Consider the following 25666-nt stretch of genomic DNA (forward strand, 5'->3'; position numbering starts at 1 on the left):
GTATTCATGACATTGTTTTGAAAATTGTTTCTTGATATTTTAATTTTAACTTTACATTTCCCCTGGCTAGTTTATGAAACTTCATTTGGTTTATTCTTTTGGCAGGTGAGCATTTCTGGATGCGTATATGTAGATACCCTGTGCTTTCACCCCAGTTCACCCTCAGTTGTAAATGAAGCATCCTCAGATGGTTTCAGCAATTTTCCTTTAGTCAAGTGTAACAGGCCAGAAGTGGAACCGTACTTCTTAGCAACAAATAGGAGTAAAATCCAGTGTTATATTAGGACTCACTAAGCGTCTGCAGGTAGGAAATAACCCTGTGTTTGCTCTTGGCAAAGAGATCATCTGATGAGATATTTCTTCCATGAGATCAAGAACTCTGTGAAAGCACAACTGTTTATCCTCTATCTTTCCTGATAATGAAGGAGATCTTTGAATCCTAAAATTAGATTATTTTTTCTTAAGATGCCTCTTTCTTTTTTCAGTATTAAGTTTTGAGAATAGATTTTGAGGTTCATATCCTTGCTGAAATCAGCAGAATCAAAATGTCTGAAGATATCTTTTTTTTTTTTTCTCCTTCCATAGCATGAGGAGTAGTTTGGCGAGACATAAATGAGTTGAAAACCTTTATGCATCAGAAGTTTGAATAATGCTTTCATTATCTGTGGACAATGCATTGCTTTTAAGAAGCCTGACAGCAATTTGGTCATCCTTCCTTTTCTGTGGACTTTGGTATTTTATTGCAGTTATTTCATTGTTATTCATACATGGCTATTGTTCTCATTAGCTTAAGTGTGTTATTTCCCTTTGGGGAGATATGTAATTATTCCTTTATCTTTGATATTCTGCAATTTGATATAGATAGAGCAAATTTGCTCTTTTTTCACTCATTTTTCTGATTGCCCTCTGGACAACTCGTTCTAGTGGTATGAAAAATTAAATAAATAAAAACCTCAATAAAATAGAATTGAGAGAACAGCAGGGGAAGCTCTCACACCTGGTAACAATAAAGTGAAGAAAGTGAAGTCGCCCAGTGGTGTCCAACTCTTTGCGACCCCTTGGACTGTAGCCCATCAGGCTTCTCCGTCCATGGGATTCTCCAGGCAAGAATAATGGAGTAGGTTGCCATTTCCTTCTCCAAGGGATCTTCCTGACCCAGGGATCAAACCCAGGTTTCCTGCATTGCAGGCAGATGCTTTAACCTCTGAGCCACCAGGGGAACCTCAAATATTTATTTGAGCCCCTTTTTGGGGGGGCTGGGGGGTGGCAAGAATACTGGAATGGTTTGCCGTTCCCTTCTCCAGGAGATCTTCCCGACCCAGGGACTGAACCCGGGTCTCCCACACTGTAGGCAGATGCTTTACTGTCTGAACCACCAGGGAAGTCAATAGAGGAGCCCAACAGGAAGACAACCTCTTTCCTGGCAAGGATTCAGCCAATTAAAATTCAGTTAGTAGTTTGATAAAAGAGAAAGCTCTGGTTTGGACTAAATACCAACTCAGTCCTACTAGGAACTCTAAAATTTACAATCTTAATAACAGTACATGCATTAAACAACTGGTCTACTGACAAAATAAGAGTGTTCATGAATCAATATTGGTGGGAAAATTTTTAAAAAGTTACAAACTGTGCCTACCTCACTTGTTTCATCTGTGCAACATACAACCTGGGGAAACCTGTATGTACTGCTCCCAAACTTTTAACTTTCCAATGGACCATTTGAGTTCTGGCAAATGAATTTCATACAACTTCCTCGGTCTTATGGATATAAATATATTTTAGTTGTAGTTTGCATGTGTTCACACTAGACTGAAACCTTCCCTTGCTTACAGACCTTCTTCTACTGCTAAAATCATTTTTGAAAATATTATCCACACCTGGCGGAATGCCTCTCAAACTTCATAGAGAGGAAATCATTTTCTTGGCCAGGTACTTCTATAATTCTGCCCCATTTGGCTTGTTGTGCAACGATTTCACTCTGCTTACCACCCTCAATCCTCTGATTAAGTCCAAAGCATTAACAATATTATGAAGGCTCAACTGGCAAGATTTGTAGAGAACTTCCAAACACCTTGACCAAGAGCATTGCTGTTGGTCCTACTAAACTTCAGATTCACTCCTTTGGGAATTTATAAACTCTCACCCTGTGAGATAATCACAGGAAGTTTAATATACTTGCCTTCTATTTCTTTTAATCCACAACTGATAAAAGATACTCCCGTATTGCAAAAGCATAAATACTTCTATTAAAAATAACCATGTTCTGGTAAAGAAATACTTTCACAGTGTGCTCACGATGAAGACATTAAGCATTACATCTTGCAACCTGGAGATTTTATTAATTAGAAAATACCAAACTCTCTTCATACTCTCTGGGTACTGCTAACTAACCCTTGTGCCAATAAACTTCAAGGAAAAGGTTCTTTGATTCATATGATACACCTAAAGAAAGTACTGAACACTGACTGGAACGGCACATTATCTGGTACCCTGAAAGTAAACATTTTCTACAACTGAAGCAGAGAACGTCTGAGGAGATAACTTCAAGCTATCAAGATGAGGCCTATCATAAATGTGTCTCCCAAACTTATGATGATGATGTAATGCTTCAGATGAGCTCCAATGATGATGATCTTGATAATATATGGACTTAAGACAGAAAGTGATTTCAACTCTTCTTTGTTACGTGAACGTGATCATAATAGTTTTCCAATCAGTGCACTTTCTTCTGACATAAGACAGTACACCTTGGAAAGTCCTTCCTGATGTTAGGGGCAAAAAGTATCTGAAACTAGATCTGAGTCTTGACCAACACTGAATTTAAAAAAAAATTTTTTTTTGATTAAAGGGGAAAATGTAAAAAAAAAAAAAAAAAAACGACAAACAGGAATTTCAATTAGCTAAAATTGGGACACCAGCAAGGGGAGCTCTCAGATTCTGAGACAGTAGCAGAAGGACTCCTCTTCTTTCCTGGCAAAGATCCAGAAAACAAAATGTCACGGACTCTTTACTATAATCCTCCCAACTTCCTTTTCCTCTCCATAAAAAAGTTCTCCTTCATTTGTTATGTGGGAACTTGCACATAGCTCACCATAGCAATTCTTTGTTGGCCCCACTAAACCCATCTTTGTTAGAGAAATATCTGGTTATTTACTTCAGGTCAGCAGAGGCCATGTGTTACACTTTGGAGAAATTCTCTCAGATTATTTCTTATTTTCTCTCTCACTTTCTCAATATTTTTTATAAATTACCCTGAATAAAAATATCATACTGATTATTTCTTTGTCTCATCTGTTTTGCCATAATTTTAATTTATTTCCTCTTAGTGACTTTTAGAGATTACAATTTTATTTTGTTCAAAATTCTATCTACTATTTCATTTCAACAAACATCTTAAATTAAAAAATATATATATACTTTTTCCTGTTTTTATATAACTGATTATTTCAAGACTGAATATCTTTGGTGACTAGCAAAGAATACCAAATACATTTGTGTTCCTTTTGCTTTTGGTATTTTGTTATTTTTTTTATTTTTTTAAGTTAAAATTGAACCATGTCTGTGTTTTCAGAGAAGTTGCATTATATATATCTTTCTCTCTCTCTTTTAATCCCTGAATTATTCCAGGAATTCTTGATGGTTTGTGAATCTGTAGCATCACTGACTCGAGGGATGTGAGTCTGAGTGAACTCCGGGAGTTGATGATGGACAGGGAGGCTTGGCGTACTGCGATTCATGGAGTCGCAAAGAGTCGGACACGACTGAGCTACTGAACTGAACTGAACTGAATTGAATATTAGGTAGTAAGTTCCTAGAGTCTATATACATAGACGGTTTTTGTGCTAGGAAGGCTAAATGGGATACCAGCCTATAAAACAGATAATCCTTAAGTGACAGAACATAGAGACTTTTGGTCCTGATTTATTAATTCAAATTGTATCATTTTAATATATCTAAATCATTGATATGAAAATAACAAACATACCACCATCAGCATTTTCCCTTTTCACTCAGTGAAATTGAGAAATTCATATAAATTAACACAGAAATTTATCTATCTATCTAGTCAATTTCTTTACCTATTCATATACTTATTCATTTGTCTATATCTAAATCTATGTCTGTATTTCAAATCTGAAATACTTGGTTGAATCCTTCCTCAAATTTTTTCTATAGAAATTTTCACAATCAAACATGCTAACAGTTTCAGACACTCAGACACTAAACTGATATTTTTGTGTACATGTCTTTTAATCTGTGTACATAAAATGAGAGAATGAGTCTTAATTAAAAAATAAAATAAAAAATATATAAATATAATATGAGTATCTTATTAGGTGTTAGTTCTAGAAGATATCATAGGTATTCATATAACTCTTCAACTTCATCTTCTTCAGCATTAGTGGTTGGGACATAGACTTGGCTTACTGTGATGCTAAATGGTTTGCCTTGGAAATGAAGTAAGATCATTCTGTCATTTCTGAGTTTGTGCCCAACTACTGCATCTTGGACACTTCTGATTATGAGGGCTACTCCATTTCTTCTAAGAGATTCTTGCCCACCATAGTAGACATAATGGTCATCTGAATTAAAATTGCCCATTCTAGTTCATTTTAGGTCACTGATTCCTAAAATGTTGATGTTCATTCTTGCCATCTCCTGCTTGACTGTGCCCAATTTACCTTGATTCATAGACCTAACATTCCAGGTTCCTATGCAATATTGTTTTTGCATCATTGGACTTTACTTTCACCACCAGACACATCCATACTGAGCAATGTTTCCACTTCAGCCCAGCCACTTCATTCTTTCCTGAGCTGTTCCTGTGCCCTTCCTTAGTAGCATTTTGGACAGCTCCTGACCTAGGGGGTTCACCTTCCAGTGTCATATCTTATTGACTTTTCTTTGTGTTCATGGGGTTCTTGAGTCAAGAATACTGAAGTGCTTTGCCACTCTCTTTTCCAGTGGGCCATGTTTTGTCATGCCCTGACTACCAGGGACATGTCCTTCAGCCACTGTTTGTAACTGGACAGACATGTCCTGCACCCTGGTTGTCCAAATGCTGGTCCTTCATTAGCCCTTGGGCATGTAAACCTTCACTCACCACTGGGTGTCAGTCAGTGTGCCACATGGGGGCTGGCCAAAGGACCTGTGGATTTGCTGGGAAGAGGGTACAGGGAAGGCTGGAGTTGAGGTTGGAAGATTATCATGAACTGAGGGCTCCTTGGTCTCACTGTTGATGCTGGCTGTCCTGGGAACTTTCTGCCACCCACATGGCCCACCACTGGCCAATGACTGGCCACCATCTTTCCTCTTCTATGGCTCTTCAGAGTTATTGTCCAGGTCTGACAAGCCCAGCTGCCCCAAGGTGGTGAGAAGTGCTTTATAGCCTCCTGCCCCACCACATTAGAAACTCAGAGCTCTGGTTACTACCCTGCTCCCACCATGGAACTCCACCAAACACCAAAAAGATGTTTTTTTTAAAGAGGAGACTGGAATGTAGAAGCAAGAAGTCAAGAGATACCTGGTAAATTTGGCCTTGGAGTACAAAATGAAGCAGAGAAAAGGCTAACATAGTTTTGTCAAGAGAACATACTGACCATAGCAAATATCCTCTTCCACCAATGCAAGAAATGACTGTGGCTCAGATCATGAACCCCTTATTGCAAAATTCAGACTTAAATTGAAGAAAGTAGGGAAAACCACTAAGACATTGAGGTATGACTTAAATCACATCCCTATGATTATATAGTGGAGGTGTGAACAGATTCAAGGGAGTAGATTGGAGTGACTGAGTGACTGAAGAACTATGGATGGAGGTTCATAATATTGCATGGTGACCAAAACCATATCCCAAGAAGAATAAATGCAAAAAGGCAAAATGGTTGTCTAAGGAGCCCTTGCAAATAGCTGAGAAGAGAAGAGAAGTGAAAGGCAAAAAAGAAAGGGAAAGATATTCCCATATGAATGCAGAGTCCTAGAGAATAGGAAGGTGAGATAAGAATGCTTTCTTAAGTGAACAATGCAAAGAAATAGAAGAAAGAAATAGAATGATTAGACATCACTTCAAGAAAAGTGGCGATACCAAGAGAATATTTCATGTAAAGATGGGACAATAAACGACAGAAACAATATGGACCTAACAGAAGCAAAATATGTTAATAAGAGGAAGTAAGAATGCATGGAAGAACTGTAAAAAAAAAAAAAAAAAAAAACCTTAGTGATTGAGATAACCAAGATACTGTGGTCACTCACCTAGAGCTAGACCCCTGAGTGTGAAGTCAAGTGGGCCTTAGGAAGCATTACTATGGGCAAAGATAGTGGAAATAATGAAATTCCAGGTGAGCTGTTTCAAATCCTAAAAGCTGATACTGTGAAAGTGCTGCACTCAATATGCCAACAAATTTGGAAAACCCGGCAGTGGCCACAGGAATGGGAAAGGTCAGTTTTCATTCCAATCCCAAAGAAAAGCAATGCCAAAGAATTGTCAAACTACTTTACAATTGCACTCATTTCACATGCTAGCAATATTATCCTCAAAATCCTCCAAGTGAGGGATCAGTAGTACATGAGCCAAGAATTTCCAGATGTACAAACTGGATTTTAAAAAAAGGTAGAGAAACAAGATCTAATTTCTGACATCCTCTGGATGATAGAAAACAAGATAATTGGGGGAAAAAAAAATCTACTTCTCTTTCATTGGCTACACTAAAGCCTTTACTATGTGAATCACAACAAACAGTGGAAAATTCTTCAAGAAAAGGGAATACCAGACCACCTCACCTGCCTCTTGAGAAACCTATATGCAGGTCAAGAAGCAACAGTTAGAACCAGACATGGAATAATGGACTGGTTCAAAATTTGGAATGGAGTAGGTCAAGGCTGCTTATTTAACTTATATTCAGAGTTCATCATGCAATATTCAGAGTACATCATGTGGGTCTGGATGACTCACAAGCTGTAATCAAGATTACCAGGAAAAATATCAACAGCCTCAGATATGTCACTTTAATGGCAGAAAATGAAGAGGAACTAAAGAGGCTCCTGATGAAGGTGAAGGAGGAGGCTGAAAAATCTGGCTTAAAACTCAACATTCAAAAAACAAAGATCATGGCATCCAGTCTCATCACTTCAAGGAAAATAAATGGGGAAAAAGTGGAAATAGTGGCAGATTTTATTTTCTTGGGTACCAAAATCACTATGGATTGTGACTGTAGCCATGAAATTAAAATACATTTGCTCCTTGAAAGAAAAGCTATGACAAACCTAGATAGTGTATTGAAAAGCAGAGACATTACTTTGCCTACAAAAGTGATACTTATAGTTAAAGCTGTTTTTTCCAATACAAATGTAGATATGAGAGTTGGACCATAAAGAAAGTTGAGCACTGAAATTAATACTTTGAAACTGATGTGGCAAAGACTCTTGAGAGTCCCCTGGACAAGAACAAAATCAAACCAGTCAATCTAAAAGGAAATCAACCCTGAATATTCATTGGAAGGACTGATGTTGAAGCTGAAACTCCAATACTTTGGCCACCTGATGTGAAGAACAAACTCATTGGAAAGGACCCTGATGCTAGGAAAGATTGAAGGCAGGAGGAAAAGGGGGTAACAGAGGGCAAGATGATTGGATGGCATGACTGACCCAACAGATATGAGTTGAGCAAGCTCTGGGAGATAGTGAAAGGCAGGGAAGCTTGGCATGCTGCAATACATAAGGTTGTTCAGAGTCAGACATGACTTAGCAATTGAAAAACAAAAATATTTGTTATTATTATTAATTTATTGGCAACAGCATGTTATATTAGAAAAAATGACTTTGGAGCCAAAAAAATAACGAGTATAAATCTTCCTTACAAGGTGGGTGACATAGAGAAAGTTAATTGGCCACTTGGTCCATAATTTTTTAAACCTTAACACTGCAAAAATGTCTAAATTATAAGGTAGTTGTGGTTTGCAAGGAGATCCAACAAGTCCATTCTAAAGGAAATCAGTCCTGAATAGTCATTGGAAAGACTGATGCTGAAACTGAAACTCCAGTAATTTGGCCACCTCATGCGAAGAACTGACTCAGTGGAAAAGATCCTGATTCTAGGAAAGATTGAAGGCAGGAGGAGAAGGGGACAACAGAGGATGAGATGGTTGGATGGCATCAGCGACTCAAGGGACATGAGTTTGAGTAAACTTCGGGAGTTGATGATGGACAGGGAGGCCTGGCATGCTGCAGTCCATGGGGTCACAAAGAGTCGGACACGACTGAGCGACTGAACTGAACTGAACTGAACTGAACTGTGAGTATTTAATCAGTTAGTAAATGTCGAGTACAGATTTAACTTCTTTTTTTACACTAACTCTGAATGGGAATATCCTTATTTTAAGAATGTACGCACATGTGATCAGCCATTTGAAGCAGCGTTGTGTACCATGATAGATGACAACAGTTTGAGTTACTTCTTATTCCTGATTAAAAAGCTAAAGTCAGTGACTCAGAGCTATCTCACAGATCTCTAGAGTGAGTAGAAGCAACGATGCCAGTTGGGGCACCAGTACCTTTCCTGGAAGCATTTTTGTCCTTATCAGACTTTCCAAGGGGTATCATTTTTCACTTGAATTAACAAGCCTGTCTCAATTTCAGCCATGTTCCAGGACATCTAATCAATTTCATAAGCTAAACATTATGTTTATTGGTTTTTCAGTTGCTGGTTTTCTTTTGTTTGTGTACAGCCTGAAGTTTCATACATTATGTTTGTCCATTATGCATGTGTCCTTTTAGCTCTCAAAGGAGGCTAACTTCACCATCTATGGGAAGAGTCATTGTTCACCAACATAGCTGACGAAAGACCAACATCAGTGTTATTCTCATTGCTTTTAAAATGTTTTCCTGTGCTGATGGCTAGACCATATAAGACACCTGTAAAGTTTTAGTAGCAATTATGTTTTCAAAAGACTCCTTTTCTTATGGATTAGCCAGTTCTTTTTTTATTGTACCCACATAAAAACCATCTCTATTGTTGACATCTGCAGCAATGACAAAATAAAAGTATAATGAGAACACTGACAAAATGTTTCAAAATCAGAACTCTGAAGGTGAAATAAAAATATTAAATATTTGAAGAGATTTATTCAAGAAAAAATAAAAACAGCTTAATCTACTTAAGAATAATGAGCTCTATGGGTTTATTCCAAACACCTTTTCCCTAACTGTGCAGTAATCTTGAAAACCAACAACCTCATGATCAAGGTAGTGATGAAATCTAAAAGCATGTCAGCTAATTGAGGGCTCTGGACAGATTTTGGAGAGTCCTCAGAAGTCTCATTCTTAGGAAATTGCTATTATTCTGACGGGTCTGGTAGTTCTCTGGAAACCTACACTTGCAAGAGTTTCTTGTTTCACCTGATTAAGGCTTCTTCTTACTGAGAATGCTCCAGAATGTGTGTCAAGAAAAAAAAAAAAAAATCAATGGCAATTACTTAATGTCAATGCAGCCTGAGGTTGTGAAAACAGTTAAAGCAAACAAGAAGCTGAAAACAAACACACAAACAAACAAACAAACACAACAATAACAACAACAGAAGAACTGGGGAAAGGATGTCCATGGAGAAATTTGAAAAGATTGACATATTCCTGGTACTCTTAAGGGTCATGTGCACATGCACAGGTAAAATCTGTGAAGGTAATAAGTTTTTATCTCTATCTGACTTTGAGAATTTGTGTAAGCAGGAATGAAAGATAAGTCATGAAGAATCTAGCTCTTTCTAAAAATCTACTTATGATGTTTTAAACTTGATCATAAGCTATTACAAAGGCTTTACCTGGCAGGTCTCATAGGGGAAAGCTATTATCCCAACACCAATCTTGATGTAAAACCAAAGTACTGCAAACTTTCAAGAAAGTGGCAGTGAAGGACTCAGATTATCTAGCTGATCATGATCTTCACATATTTGCATTTCTCTCCCTACCACCTTTCATCCTAAGGTACCCATGTCTGAGTCTTGGCAAGAGGTCGTCTTCAGGCTCTTCTGCCAAGACGTTTATGAGGAAAGGAGAAAGAAAATTTGACTTTGCTTAGGGGCTCAGTGTTCATGTTGGGGCAATCCTTCAAAACTTCAGTGGTCAGTTTACAACTCTGCCTTATCAGGAGCTCAGCTGAGCTGGGAGATAGCTGGGTTCAAGAACCTGTAAGTAAGATAAACTCAAAACTAGGCACACATAGGCATATCACAAACTGTTAAAAGTCAAAGTGAGAATCTTATAAGTAGCAAAAGAGTAGCAACTTATCAGGCACAAGGGATTCTCAAAAAGATTAGCAGTTCATTTCTCATCAAGGAAACCAGAAGACATGGTATGGCATATTCAAAATGTTAACATAAAAAGACTATTAAGAATTTTATGTCCATTAAAAATAAAGGAGAAATGATCATATATCAAAATTTTAAAAAATAAACAAAACATAAAGGGAATTTGTTGCTAATAGATCTTCCCTGAAAGGGGTCCTTTGGGTCAGGTGTAGACATTTCTAGATAGCAACATAAATTCACAAGAAGAGTAAAGAACTCTATTAAGGTAATAACTGTATTTTTAATAATTTATAGCACTTTATTTTCTCCTGTCATTATAAAGACATATGCATAAAGTAATAATTTTAGAACTGTATGGAAATGGATGTATAATGTATAAATATGCAATTTGTATGACAATAACAGATATGTGGCTATTAAACAGTCCTGCATGGACATCTAGGTTGTTTCAATGTCCTGGAAGTAAGCCAGAAAGAAAAACACCAATACAGTATACTAACACATATATATGGAATTTAGAAAGATGGTAATGATGACACTGTATGCAAGATAGCAAAAGAGTCACAGATGTGTAGAGTGGACTTTTGGACTCTGAGGGAGAGGGAGAGGGTGGGATGATTTGGGAGAATGGCATTGAAACATGTATACTATCATGTAAGAAACGAATCGCCAGTCTATGTTCGATGCAGGATGCAGGATACAGGATGCTTGGGGCTGGTGCACGGGGATGATCCAGAAGAATGATGTGAGGTGGGAGGTGGGAGGGGGGTTCATGTTTGGGAGCTCATGTACACCCGTGGCGGATTCACGTCAATGTATGCCAAAACCAATACAGTATTGTAAAGCAAAATAAAGTAAAAATAAAAATTAAAAAATAAATAAATGAACAGTCCTGTATAAGTCAGAGGGATGAAATTATCCAATTTCAAATCTTATTACAGAGCTACAGTAATCAAGGCAGTGTGGTATTGGTGTCAGTATAGGCAGGGTTATTAATAGAGTATAACTGAATGTCTATAAATAAATCTTCATATTCATGGCCAATACATATTTGATGATGCACCAAGATAACTCAATGGAAAAGAAAGATTTTTTTTCAACAAAGAACAGTGAAACAACATGCAAAAATGATTTTGAACTATTAGCTCACATCATATTAACAATAGATTATGTTTTTAAATTTAAGACCCAAAAGTATAAAATTTCTAAAATATTAGCATAAATTTTATGATCATCAATTAGACAACATTTTCTCTTATACTCCACCGAAAGCAGAAGAAACAGAAGAAAAGAAAATAAATTTAACTTTAGTAAGTCAATAGTTTTTATGCTTCAAAGGGTCCTATCAAGAAGTTAAATTAGAACCCATAGAATGGGATGAAATATTTGCAGTATTATGTCTGATAGAAAACTCATATATAGAATATAAAGTAAATGATAAAAGAAAAAATAACCTGAACAAAAGTTATACATATTTATCCAGAGAAGATACAAATGGTCAATAAGCTCATGAAATATTTCTCAAAATTACTCAGTAGAGAAATTTTTATAAAATCATGAGATACATTGTGATCATTATAATAGAAAAAGAATAAACAGTAACAAGTGTTGTCAAGGATATGGAAAAATTGGCACCCTCATATTTGGCTGAGGAGATGGAAAATGGGACAGCCATTCTGGAAAATAGCTTGGCAGTTCTTCCAAAATTTAAAAATGGAGCTACCGTGTAATTCAACAACTTTTCTCATATGTACATATCCCACAGAATTTAACATATATATTCATACAAAAATACATACATGGATGTTCATTTGAGTTTTATTAATAATAACCAAAAAGTGGAAACAAATCAGAAAACCACACATTATATGATTCTATTTAGATGAATTATCTTGAGTTGGCAATTTCACCAGGACAGAAAATAGTTTAAGTTTTGCTAAGGGGGCCAGGCAGATGGGACAATGGTGAGTGACTGCTATTGATTACAGGGTTTCTTTTTAGGGTGATAAAAATATTTTGGAGTTTAATAGTGGTGATGACTACACACTCTGTGAATAGACTCAAAAATAGTCAATTCTACACTTTAACACTTAATTTTATCTCAGTTGAAAACTAAACAAACAAAAACAAATCCTATCATATATTTAACATACAACACAAAGCATGGCATATAGAAAATCCATAATCAACAAAGCTATATTACTATTTTATCAATTTTTCCTAAAACTGCTTATTTGCAAATAGTGTATTGTGAGAGTGACTTATTCAATTTTATACAAAATAAATGTTGTGGGAAAGAAGATATGATTTATAGAACTATGTGTTTCACAGATAAAATGCCAAAATAAAAACTCAGCATGTTGAAGCAATTGTGGTCTTAATTAGCTTCATTCCGTAAAGAGATGCATTACTCCCTGATATTACAGACTTAACGTGAATACAGTTTTATTTGCTATTTTATCCAGCAGAAGAATCAGTCTTCATTTATTGATATCTATGAAATGTTTTTGATATCTATGAATGTTTTGACATCTTCAACTTTAACAACCAAAGAACTCATGTGGCTTTCTAATATAATCATGTAAGGATTTTTTTAAAACAAATCTAGGTTGGGGAAAGCTATATAGGCCAACTAAATTATTTTGAGTTTTTATTTTATATTAAAATTTTACTTTAGCTTCTTGCTACTTGGAGTTTAATATGAGATACATGGGCAATATTGTAATCTCACTGCATATCACAAAGCAAGATATTTACCAACAATGGCAAATAAAATAAAAATCAGAAAACTGATCGAAGTGGAGGTAAATCAGAACAAAAAGGCAAGTTGTTTTAATTCAGAGCTATTTTTAAAGTTTGTCTTAGATGATGGCAGATATGAATTATATTGTAGTGCTGAAGACCTTAAACTACCATTAATTTTTGTTTTTAAAATGCTCTATGATTTTGCTTTCCTATAAAAGTCTGGATCAGTAAATTTGCAATTAGACCTCAATACCTTTCTAATGTATATTTCTAACTGTACTTAGCCAACTATCTGACATATTTCAGGTCTTCAAAAAGTTACAAGGACTTTTTACAATCCACAGGATGAGAAACACAAATTCAGGGTCTATATTATATTACTCTTTTTCAAATATTTGTTGAGGACTTTATAATTTACAAGTGATTTCACATTCATTATCATCATCCAATTTTAATCTAATTCATAACCTTGAATTGGTGGCAAATGAAGAAATGAAGGCTCATAGTTTAACTGTTGGCCCCAAATCAAGCCAATATCCCATGATAGATTGAAAACTCACACCTAGAACTTCTGAATCCAAATACAGTTCACCCCATCTCCAGGTTACTCCCTACTGGAGATCAGTTAAATCCTATGATATTGATTTCTAGTGCCTATTGATGAGTCACTCTTTTCCTAAATCTGTTCTGCTCTCTCCCCATGGGCTTTCAAGATGGCAACAATTAAATGCAAAAATTTGACTATTCACTAATGCTAGAGAAAACCACATTAAATGCTTTCTCAGTTCATATTAACTGTTATTTCTTCCACATTGTATTACTCTGGTCTTTCCATGATAGTTGTGCATTTTCTCTTCATAGTAGATGAATGTTAAATGCTGTATGAGTATCAAATTTTGAAGGCTGAGAATAACTTGAGGTCTACTCATCTAGGTATATTTTTTACAAGTCCTTGCCTTTACTTTATTTAAGACAATGAAGTAAAATTAATACAGCACATTAGTTTCCTGTACAAATAATGATGCAATGTTTATATATTTTGCAGAATGATCACCACAGTAGTTCAGTTAACATCCACCTTGACATGGTTGCAGTTTTTCCCCATGTGATGAGAACTTTCAAGATCTATTCTCCTACTTCTTTCAAATATGCAATACAATATTATTAATTATAGTCACCATGCTGTACATTATATCCCCATGACTTACTCATTTTATAACTGGAAATTTCTAATGTTGAGTTCCTTCACCCATTTCACCCACTGTCAAAACACTGCCTCAGGCAACAACCAATCTTTGCTCTAAATCCATGATTTTTTTTTTTTTTCAGATTCCACATGTAAGTGAGGCCATATGGTTATTTTTCTCCATCTAACTTATTTCACTAAGGATAATTCCCTCAAAGCCCATCCATGTTGTTGTAAATGGCAAGATTTCATTATTCTTCATGGCTGAACAATATTTCATCATGTATATGTATCACATTTTCTTTTTCCATTCATCCATTGATGGAAACCAAGGATAGTTCATCTTGGTATATTTAACATCACTCTTTTAACAGTTTAATGAACATTGATCAATACAGAAAAATGTCAAGAATCTATCCATCTATATATATGTTCATATAGATATATATATATCAACACATATATACATCAATATATATACATATATATGTTCCAAATTAGTTCACAGCTTACCTCAAGTTAATGATAATTGATCAAAATAATACTATATTTGAACACACATTCTTACTTTCCCTGGTGGTTCAGACAGTAAAACGTCTGTCTATAATATGGGAAACCTGAGTTCAATCCCTGGGTCAGGAAGATTCTCTGGAGAAGGCAATGGCAACCCACTCCAGTACTCTTGCCTAGAAAATCCCATGGATAGAGGAGCCTGGTGCAGGCTACTGTCCATGGGGTCGCAAATAGATGGACATGGCTGAGCAACTTCACTTTCTTCCACTTTCTTACTTTCAATAAAATACTTTCCAAAAATGATATCAATAAAGAAGAATCTTACCTAGACCATGTCTATGTGTTGACATTGGTGGTAAAACAGTCCAGGTCTTGGTTTTGGGGTTGTAACATTCAACAGTGTTCAATGTCTTCAAGCCATCTCGACCTCCAATTACAAAGAGTTTGTCATCAATAACAGCCACACCAAACTGCAATCTCCTGCCATTCATCATCCCTGCCTGGATCCACAAATTTGTTCTGAGGTCATATTTCTCTATGGTTGTAGCTCCTGATAAAACATAAATCAAAGAGTTGCTGTTCACTATAAATCCAAAAAAGAATCTTCCCGAGACACTGCACAAATTGGGATATGAAAACATTCTTATCACATTCACTTTTCTTGATGAAAAATATGGCAAGAAAACAAAGGGAGTGTTAATTTAAGTGCCTTATTTTCTCTTCTTTCAGAGAAGACATTAATGATTAAAGTAGACACAAATGTTCAGCTTATTTGAATTATATAATGATCTCGTTAAACTACTGACTCAATGGAATCATTATTTAGCATGACAGTTCTTTACATTTTATAGCTTCCCTTTATCATTATTTGCTATAAAAAATGTAATATAAGCCTAGCCTAAAAAGGAAATATATTAAAGTCCTTTTAAATAACTAAGTTACACATGCAATCTGTATAATTTCTGAGAGTGAAGAGAGGTTAATTTAGCAAATTCTTTGCCAAATTGCTTTAAAACTTGTCTTATGTCTTAAATAACAAAGGTTTTAAAAGTCAGCTTTAAGATAACGCAAACAAATGTTAGCTGCGCTTTAAAAAAAAAAAAAAGAAACAAAAAAACCTTATTTTTAATAAAATGCATCCAGGGAATAACAATAGAATTTAGAGACATGAAATGATCTCTTATCCTTATTAATTATGTTATAATCTAAATAAAATAGCTTATCTTTCCTAAAAGCCTTTTAATGTATAAGTTTGAGAAATGCAGTGAATCTGACTAGTAAGATTGAAATTGAAAGAATAAGCTTAATCATTGGTGACATATATTTTAAGGGGTCCAGTTAAACATTTCACATTAAAAATATCTACCTTGAGCTAATTCACAAATATTTAAGTCAGTAAGCACTGATCTTGCTTCAGTGTTTCATCATAAAGTTTAGACTCATATTTATCAATGTTGCATATTTAATGATTAAATATCCCTACATTTACAAGTCAATATTTTGTGTACTTTAACTTATGCACTAAAAATTATTTTACTTGTAATATATTACAAGTTTGCAAACTAGGGAAGACATTCTTCAGAGGTCTCATTTACTCATAGAACCTAATGAGCAATGAACTAAACAAATATAAACAACTTGGCAGGAAAAATTCTACTAACGGAAGTAAAAATGGTGTAATTTATGCTCAATTTTTATTCAAAAGTGACAAAGCAGTAATAATATAAATACTGAGCTAGAATGAATTAAATTTGGCTTTCTGATGTTGTTAAATACATGAGCTGAGTTTCATACAGCTAAATATGAAGTATTATAGTACTATTAACATTGTTAGAGTAAAAATGAACTTTAATATTCATGAAAGTCATTTGATACAGTTTGTTAACTTAAAATATTATTGAAATAAATCTGCTTATTTTATGCTTAATGTAATTATTATGAAAGTGAAAGTCTCTCAGCTGTGTCCGACTCTTTGTGACCCCATGGACTATACAGTTCTTGGAATTCTCCAGGCCAGAATACTGGAGTGGGTAGCCTTTTCCCTTTTCCAGGGGATATTCCTAGCCCAGGGATTGAACCTAGATCTCCTGCATTGTAGGTGGATTCTTTATGTTTTATAATAAAATTTTATTCAAATACATAAAAATTGAAATCCCAAGGTGAACTAAAGTTTTAAACAATTTCAAGATCATCTGAATTATCAAAGGTTAATAGCATGGGAATGCCATGAATGTCTCAAAACTGAGTTGTATGTTATATGCAAATGCCTCTCTCTTATGACTAACTCTTGACAAATCATGACAGAAGAAACAGTGTAACCTAATTGTAATCAATCCATTGCTAAGAAACACATATTTTGCAGATCTAGGTACACAAGGAAATAAAGGTATGAACAATGATTTTCTTAATCTCTAAAACATTGATCAAATTTTCTGCAGGGAATCTAAACTATAGTCGTCTTTCTAAGAGAAAAATCATTGAAAATATGTGAAGTCAATGGCCTCTGAACAACCAAAGATGATGCTATTCAAAGGGAAAATTGAGAACTTGACTTGAGATTCAAAGTCTCATTCAAACAAACTAGGCATGTCTTAAACCTCAACACATGGCAGGATTCTTAATTCTTACAGTGTTTTTTCTCTAGCTACAGTTTTCAAAGGTGACCTATATATTTTTATTCTAAAGTAAGTATTCAAAAGCAGAGACATTACTTTGCGAACAAGGGTCTGTCTCGTCAAGGCAATGGGTTTTCCACTAGTCATGTATGGATGTGAGAGTTGGACTGTGAATAAAGCTGAGCACCGAAGAACTGATGCTTTTGAACTGTGGTGTTGGAGAAGACTCTTGAGAGTCCCTTGGACTGCAAGGGGATCCAACCAGTCCATTCTGAAGGAGATCAGCCCTGGGATTTCTTTGGAAGGAATGATGCTAAAGCTGAAACTCCAGTACTTTGGCCACCTCATGCAAAGAGTTGACTCACTGGAAAAGACTCTAATGCTGGGAGGGATTGGGGGCAGGAGGAGAAGGGGACAACAGAAGATGAGATGACTGGATGGCATCACCGACTCGATGGATGTGAGTTTGACTGAGCTTCGTGAGTTGGTGATGGACAGGGAGGCCTCAGTTCAGTTCAGTTCAGTCACTCAGTCATGTCCGACTATTTGCGACCCCATGTATCACAGCATGCCAGGCCTCCCTGTCCATCATCAACTCCCGGAGTTCACTCAGACTCATGTGCATCAAGTCAGTGATGCCATCCAGGCATCTCATCCTCTGTCGTCCCCTTCTCCTCCTGTCCCCAATCCCTCCCAGCATCAGAGTCTTTTCCAATGAGTCAAATCTTTGCATGAGGTGGCCAAAGTACTAGAGTTTCAGCTTTAGCATCAGTCCTTCCAGAGAAATCCCAGGGTTGATCTTCAGAATGGACTGGTTGGATCTCCTTGCAGTCCAAGGGACTCTCAAGAGTCTTCTCCAACATCACAGTTCAAAAGCATCAATTCTTCGGTGCTCAGCCTTCTTCACAATCCAACTCTCACATCCATACATGACCACAGGAAAAACCTTAGCCTTGACTAAATGGACCTTAGTTGGCAAAGTAATGTCTCTGCTTTTGAATATGCTATCTAGGTTGGTCATAACTTTTCTTCCAAAGAGCAAGCGTCTTTTAATTTCATGGCTGCAGTCACCATCTGCAGTGATTTTGGAGCCAAAAATTAAGTCTGACACTGTTTCCACTGTTTCCCATCTATTTCCTATGAATTGATGGGACCGGATGCCATGATCTTCGTTTTCTGAATGTTGAGCTTTAAGCCAACTTTTTCACTCTCCTCTTTCACTTTCATCAAGAGGCTTTTAGTTCCTCTTCACTTTCTTCCATAAGGGTGGTGTCATCTGCATATCTGAGGTTATTGTTATTTCTTCCGGCAATCTTGATTCCAGCTTGTGTTTCTTCCAGTCCAGCATTTCTCATGATGTACTCTACTGTATGGATCACAATAAACTGTGGAAAATTCTGAAAGAGATTGGAATACCAGACCACCTAACCTGCCTCTTGAGAAATCTGTATGCACGTAAGGAAGCAACATTTAGAACTGGACATGGAACTACTGACTCGTTCCAAATAGGAAAAGGACTATGTCAAGGCTGTATATTGTCACCCTGCTTATTTTACTTATATGCAGTGTACATCATGAGACACGCTGGACTGGAAGAAACACAAGCTGGAATTAAGATTGCAGGGAGAAATATCAATAACCTCAGATATGCAGATGTCACCACCCTTATGGCAGAAAGTGAAGAGGAGCTAAAAATCCTCTTGATGAAAGTGAAAGAGGAGAGTGAAAAAGTTGGCTTAAAACTCAACATTCAGAAAATGAAGATCATGGCATCCGGTCCCATCACTTCATGGGAAATAGATGGGAAACAGTGGAAACAGTGTCAGACTTTATTTTTTTTGGACTCCAAAATCACTGCAGATGGTGACTGCAGCCATGAAATTAAAAGACGCTTACTCCTTTAAAGAATAGTTATGACCAACCTAGATAGCATATTCAAAAGCAGAGACATTACTTTGCCGACTAAGGTCCGTCTAGTCAAGGCTATGGTTTTTCCTGTGGTCATGTATGGATGTGAGAGTTGGACTGTGAAGAAGGCTGAGCGCCGAAGAATTGATGCTTTTGAACTGTGATGTTGGAGAAGACTCTTGAGAGTCCCTTGGACTGCAAGGAGATCCAACCAGTCCATTCTGAAGGAGATCAACCCTGGGATTTCTTTGGAAGGACTGATGCTAAAGCTGAAACTCCAGTACTTTGGACACCTCATGTGAAGAGTTGACTCATTGGAAAAGACTTTGATGCTAGGAGCGATTGGCGGCAGGAGGAGAAGGGGACGACTGAGGATGAGATGGTGGGATGGCATCATGTACCGATGGACGTGAGTCTGAGTGAACTCTGGGAGATGGTGATGAACAGGGAGGCCTGGCGTGCTGCAATTCATGGGGTCACAAAAGTTGGACACGACTGAGCTACTGAATTGAACTGAACTGAACTCTGCATATAAGTTAAATAATCAAGGTGACAATATACAACCTTGACATACTCCCTTTCCTATTTGGAACCAGTCTGTTGTTCCCTGTCCAGTTGTAACTTTTTCTTCCTGACCTGCGTACAGATTTCTCAAGGGGCAGGTCAGGGTTCTGGTATTCCCATCTCTTTCAGAATTTTCCACAGTTTATTGTGATCCACACAGTCAAAGGCTTTGGCATAGTCAATAAAGCAGAAATAGATATTTTTCTGGAACTCTCTTGCTTTTTCCATGATCCAGTGGATGTTGTCAATTTGATCTCTGGTTCCTCTGCCTTTTCTAAAACCAGCTTGAACATCAGGAAGTTCACTGTTCACTGGCATTCTTCAATTCATGGGGTCGCAAAGAGTCGGACACGACTGAGCAACTGAACTGAACTGAACTGAACTTCATCAGAAATAGGAATGCATCCCTGTATTCATTATGTAAAATTTTAAAGTTGTTTAAATTTACTATGGCTATTGTAAAAAATTATCTCAAATTAGCAGCAAACACATATTATCTCTTAGTTCTGAAGTTCAGGCGTTCAAATTAGATCTTGTGTTAAAATCAAGGTGTTGGGGGTTCTTTCTTTCAGGAGGCTCTAGTGAAGCGGTGCTTAGGTCTCACATCTTCTTTGTGACCTCTCCTTTGATCTTCAGGTCCTGCAACATAGTGTTTCTCTGACAATAATTCTTGTGATTATAATAGGCTCACCCAATTTAATTTGAGTTAATGGAGAAAAATCTAAGGTCAGCTAATTAGCAACCTTAATTCTCTTCACAACCAGCCCCTTTCCTGCACTTGCTATGTAAACTGACATACTCATATCCTGAGGATTAGGTTTTAGACATCTTTACATACATACATAAATGTTAGTCACTCAGTTGTGTCTGACTCTGAGATTTAACAGACTGGAGCCCGCCAGACTTCTCTGTCCATGGGACTCTCTAGGGAAGAATACTGGAGTGGATTTATTCCCTTCTCCAGAGGATCTTCCTGACCCAAGGATCAAATCCAGGTCTCCTGAAATGCAGGCAGATTCTTTACCATCTGAGCTATAAGGAAGTTTCATAGATATCTTTGGGAGGCATTATTTTCCTACCTCAGAAACCAAAGTCTATGTTCACTCTACTCTTCAGTTTTAATTAGTTAAAAAAAAGAAATTTTAGTAATATAAAACAAGTATTTCTTGATTTGTAGAGTTTACTATAAGCTTCCTAGCTGGCTCAGATGGTAAAGTGTCTGCCTGCAATGCGGGAGACCCAGGTTCAATTCCTGGATCGAGAAGTTAGTAGTCAATAAATTATTTCCTCAGTTAGTCAGCATGTAATATAAATATTTTATCAATTTTGTAATCATCATGAAGTTAAAAATATGCCTGTTCTTTTTTAATGAAAGTTATTAATAATAATATTCTGTAAGGAATTTTCTCACCAACATATCTCATTAGTTGTCTGTATAACTTCTTGTGTTATACTTGTAAAAATTTATCAACTTTTTTTTTCTTTTGAGTCCTGTTGTTTCCTTTTATGTTTCCCCTTAGTGGTTTCCTGAGTCAGAGGAAGGATGAAGCCATTGTGTCTAAGCAATATTACCTTGTGTCATTCCTTAAAGTAAAGACAATGTTTGTCATTACATAAATTAAAAACAGAACATGTATAAGAGTGAACTGCTATGTTCGATCTCTGGATTGTGAAGATCCCCTGGAGAAGGGCAGGGCATGGCAACCCACACCGTTATTCTTGCCTGGAGAATCATCATGAACAGAGGAGCCTTGTGGGGTTGCAAAGAGTCAGAGACAACTGAGCAACTAAGCACAGGAAGTGTTGGTTAGTAATGCATTTGGAAGAAATTAAAAAGGAAATTTTATTTTAAGACATATTTACTCTGGGGTTCCTCTGATTATGAAACCATCGTTGGTTATTTCAAATGCCTGCAAAGTGGAGGCACAACTTTAAAATATGTGACTGCAGGCCAAATAGCAGCCTACTTTTGTAAACTCTCATTTAGTAATCTGTATGACATTGGAAGATGGCTTCCAGCTTCAGATGAGAACACAGCCTTGCCAGCACCTTGCTTTCTAGCCTTTTCAGATCTTGAGCAAAGAAACCAGATATGCCTTCCTGGACCTGTGACCCACTGTGAGCTAAAAGTTGGTACTTGTTTTGAAAAGTATTTATGTCAATGTCTTACAGCAGTAATAGAGTATAGTTTATTTTAATTTGCATTTTAAACGTATATATTTTTCAACTTCAATAACATAACTAGAATATATTAGATACAATACGAACACAAAAGTGTTTTTCTCATGGCAAAACAAACAGCAAACTCCTTTCTTAAAATATAAAATTGAGAAAAAGTGCTCAATAAAGTGTGGTTCTAGGTATCTTTGGAATTGTTCATACATACAGTCAAATGTGATTGTAAATTACAAATGGTTTATTTCATATCTATAATTCAAATATTTAGCATTGATACTTATCTTGAACACTGCACAGAATAAAAGTACGGGAGTTTTCTAAAGACAAAATAGATGTCATAAAATATAAAGAAGTTAAAGATTTTCATTCAACTCAATAGAAAGGAATTCAGGTATCACAGAGCGTTTTTACTATAACTGTGTGCCTGCTAAGTTGCTTCAGTCATGTATGACTCTTTGCGACTCCATGGACTCTAGCCCACCAGGCTTCTCTCTCCTTGGGATTTTGCAGGCAAGAATACTGGAGTGGGTTTACCATTTCCTCCTCCAAGGGATCTTCCCTACCCAGGGATCCAATCCAGGTCTCTTGCATCTCCTGCTTTAGCAGGTGGGTTCTTTACCACTAGAGCCACCTGGGAAGCCCACACTGTAATTTTAATATAATATTAATACACTTAGTAATAGGGCTTCTGCAATGGCTCAGTGAAAAAGAATCCACCTGCCATGAGAAACTCAGAAGAAACAGTTTCCATCCCTGCGTCAGGGAAAATTCCCTGGAGGAGGAAATGGCAGACTCGCTCCAGTACCCTTGCTGAATAATGCCATGGATAGTGGAGCTTGGTGGGCTATAGTCAGTAGGGTCATAAAGAGTTGGACATGATTGAGCAGAGAGAGCACAAGCTTAGTTACCTGATTTTCAATACTTTTTACAAACCTGCAAATCAAAATGGTCTAAGACAGTTGAAAATACCAATAGCTGATAGTGAAGGAATAACCAGGGGAAAAATGCATTGTTTTAACTCAGAACAAGCATTTATGGCTATTACAGCAAAATACATTATATAATGACCAAAGAACATCATGGCCCAATAATAAGTAATGTATCCTGATGCCATCAAACTTTTGGAAAGGTTAAATTAGTCAGAATATATATATATATATATATATATATATATATATATATATATAAAACAATAAATATTAAGAAGCATTTTGTAAAAAATTTAAAGCATTGGATACTTTTAAAGATACTTGAGACCTTAAACTTTTTTAAAAATATCATTATTAAAAATGATATATTTTGAAGTTTTCATATAATAAAAATTTCATGTATCTACATACTTATGAAAAATATAACTTCAAGAAAACATTCTTATACTTACAAAAAAAGTATTATTGCAGAGAAAATATCTTTCAAGGACAAATGAGTCTTTACTTTTTAGGTAATCCCTTATAAATTTTTAGGATGGCATTGCAAGCATTTCATAATCGCCATAGCACTTTCATATGTACCAAGCAAACAACCAAGGGAATTCTAGGTCCCCCAATATAAATAGTTGTAAAATGATAAGAAACTGACATGTAGCTATATAAAGACAGTCCCCAACTGTGTTTCAATGGTTTGACTTAATTATTTTTCAGTTTATGATGGTGTGAAAGTGGTATGTATTCAATAGAAATCTTAGGCTGAATTTTAATCTTTTGCCGAGCCAGCAATATGAAGTACAATACTCTCTTGTGAAGCTGGGCAGGGCAGTGAGAAGCAGTTCACATGTGGCCACATCATCACAAAGTTAAACAACTCTTACAACCATTCTACTTTTCACTTTCAGACAGTATTCAATTTCAACACTCTACTGTGAAATAGGCTTTGCATTAGATGGTTTTACCCAATTGTAGGTAGACTGAGCACACTTAAGGTGGGCTAGGCTAAGTTCTGATGTTCTATAGGTTAGTGTATTAAATGCACTTTCAACTTACTATACTTCGGACTTACAATGGATTCAAGAGGTAAATTATAAATTGAGGAAGAGTTGTATAGAGATATAAATATATAGGGGCTTCTCTGGTAGGTCAGATGGTAAAGAATCAGCCTGCAATGTGGAAGATTAGGTTTGATCCCTGTGTTGGAAACATACCTTGGAGAAGGGAATGCAATCCCTTTTATAAAAATCACATAAATTGTATAAAGAACAGAACTTATTTAAATAGCACCACTAAAAGTAAGTTATCTAAAAATGAAGTCAGCAAGATAGGTTCCAACTCCAGATGAAAAAACAATTAAAAAAACTTGATTGAATAATGTTAATTTAAATGAATGGAGAGAATCATATGACTCTTGAATGAGATAGTTTGCTATTATGGAAACCATAATTATCTTAAACTCACAATTTATATAATGATGATATTTGTACAAGGTATTTATAAAATTGTGCTTGTGTTTCTCTGAACATGCAAATGTCAAATATTAGGAAATACATTTTTGAAGGTGAGACAATCTCCAATACAAAGGAATCCTGAGGAAAAATTGGCCTATGAAATTTAAAAACTATTGTATAACCTTAGATAATTTAAAAATGTGGCTATGAAATTTAGAAAGATGGTAACAGTAACCCTGTATGTGAGACAGCAAAAGAGACACAGATGCATAGAACAGTCTTTTGGACTTTGTGGGAGAGGGCGAGGGCAGGATGATATGGGAGAATGGCAGTGAAACATGTAAAATATCATGTGAAACAAATTGCCAATCCAGGTTTGATGCATGATACAGGGTGCCTGGGGCTGATGCACTGGCATGACAGAAGGATAGGATGGAGATGGAGGTGGGAGGGGGGTTCAGGATGGGGAACACATGTACACCCATGGTGGATTCATGTCAATGTATGGCAAAACCAATACAATATTGTAAAGTATAAAAATAAATAAATAAATAAAACTGAAGAAAAATGTGGCTTTATGATGAAATAATATGGCTATATTAATGAACATGAAAAGAAAGTCAGAAACAACTCTAAAATGTGTGAGTATAATATGATAAATGTGGCTGCTCAAATCATTAAAAAAACATTTTACTATTCAGATGAATAGTGTTGGGGTAATCAATTGTTTGGAGAAAAAGTCATTGAGATTCTTGTCTTACTCTTTTTAGAAAAATGAGGTTTAGGTGTGACATGGGTTAAAGCACAGCAAAGAGCGATATAGAACTAGCATGTTTACCGTGTGCTTCTCAGAGACATGGTAATTTTTGGTAACCTGCCTTTGGTCACATTCTACTAAAACCTTAAACATCCTAGAAGATGAAAATATAGTTGATGAATGTTCAATTCTAGGTGGGCCTAAGAACAATAATTCATGAGGAAAAACCTCTAGACTTAGAATTTTTTGTCTACATAATCACTAACCACTCAAATAATATAGTTACATCAAAAATAAAGAAACAAATTAAAAACAAAAATAGACTGACAGCAAGACTTAATGAAACAAAATTTTTAAAAAATAGCAAAAACTTTTTGCATAAATGTCGATATATCAAAGCTTTTATAAACTAAGACATTAATTACAAACATTAAAACATCTTTAAATATGTAACTTATGTTTAATATGTTAAGAGAAATATGCTAATGTCATTAGCAGACAATAGAAAAGCAGTATGAATAC

General features: G+C 36.0%; 1 protein-coding gene across 1 annotated transcript in view; it reads right to left on the reverse strand.

Moving 5' to 3' along the window:
* The window catches only part of KLHL1 (kelch like family member 1), a 548398-nt gene that overhangs the window by 94609 nt on the left and 428123 nt on the right, over positions 1-25666 (reverse strand). The window contains exon 7 of the mRNA XM_004012176.6: positions 15071-15295. Within this exon, the coding sequence (XP_004012225.1) occupies positions 15071-15295 (225 nt within the window). The remainder of the gene's footprint in view (positions 1-15070; positions 15296-25666) is intronic.

The sequence above is a fragment of the Ovis aries genome, chromosome 10 (assembly GCF_016772045.2).
Source record: "Ovis aries strain OAR_USU_Benz2616 breed Rambouillet chromosome 10, ARS-UI_Ramb_v3.0, whole genome shotgun sequence".
Taxonomy (NCBI): Eukaryota; Metazoa; Chordata; class Mammalia; order Artiodactyla; family Bovidae; genus Ovis; species Ovis aries.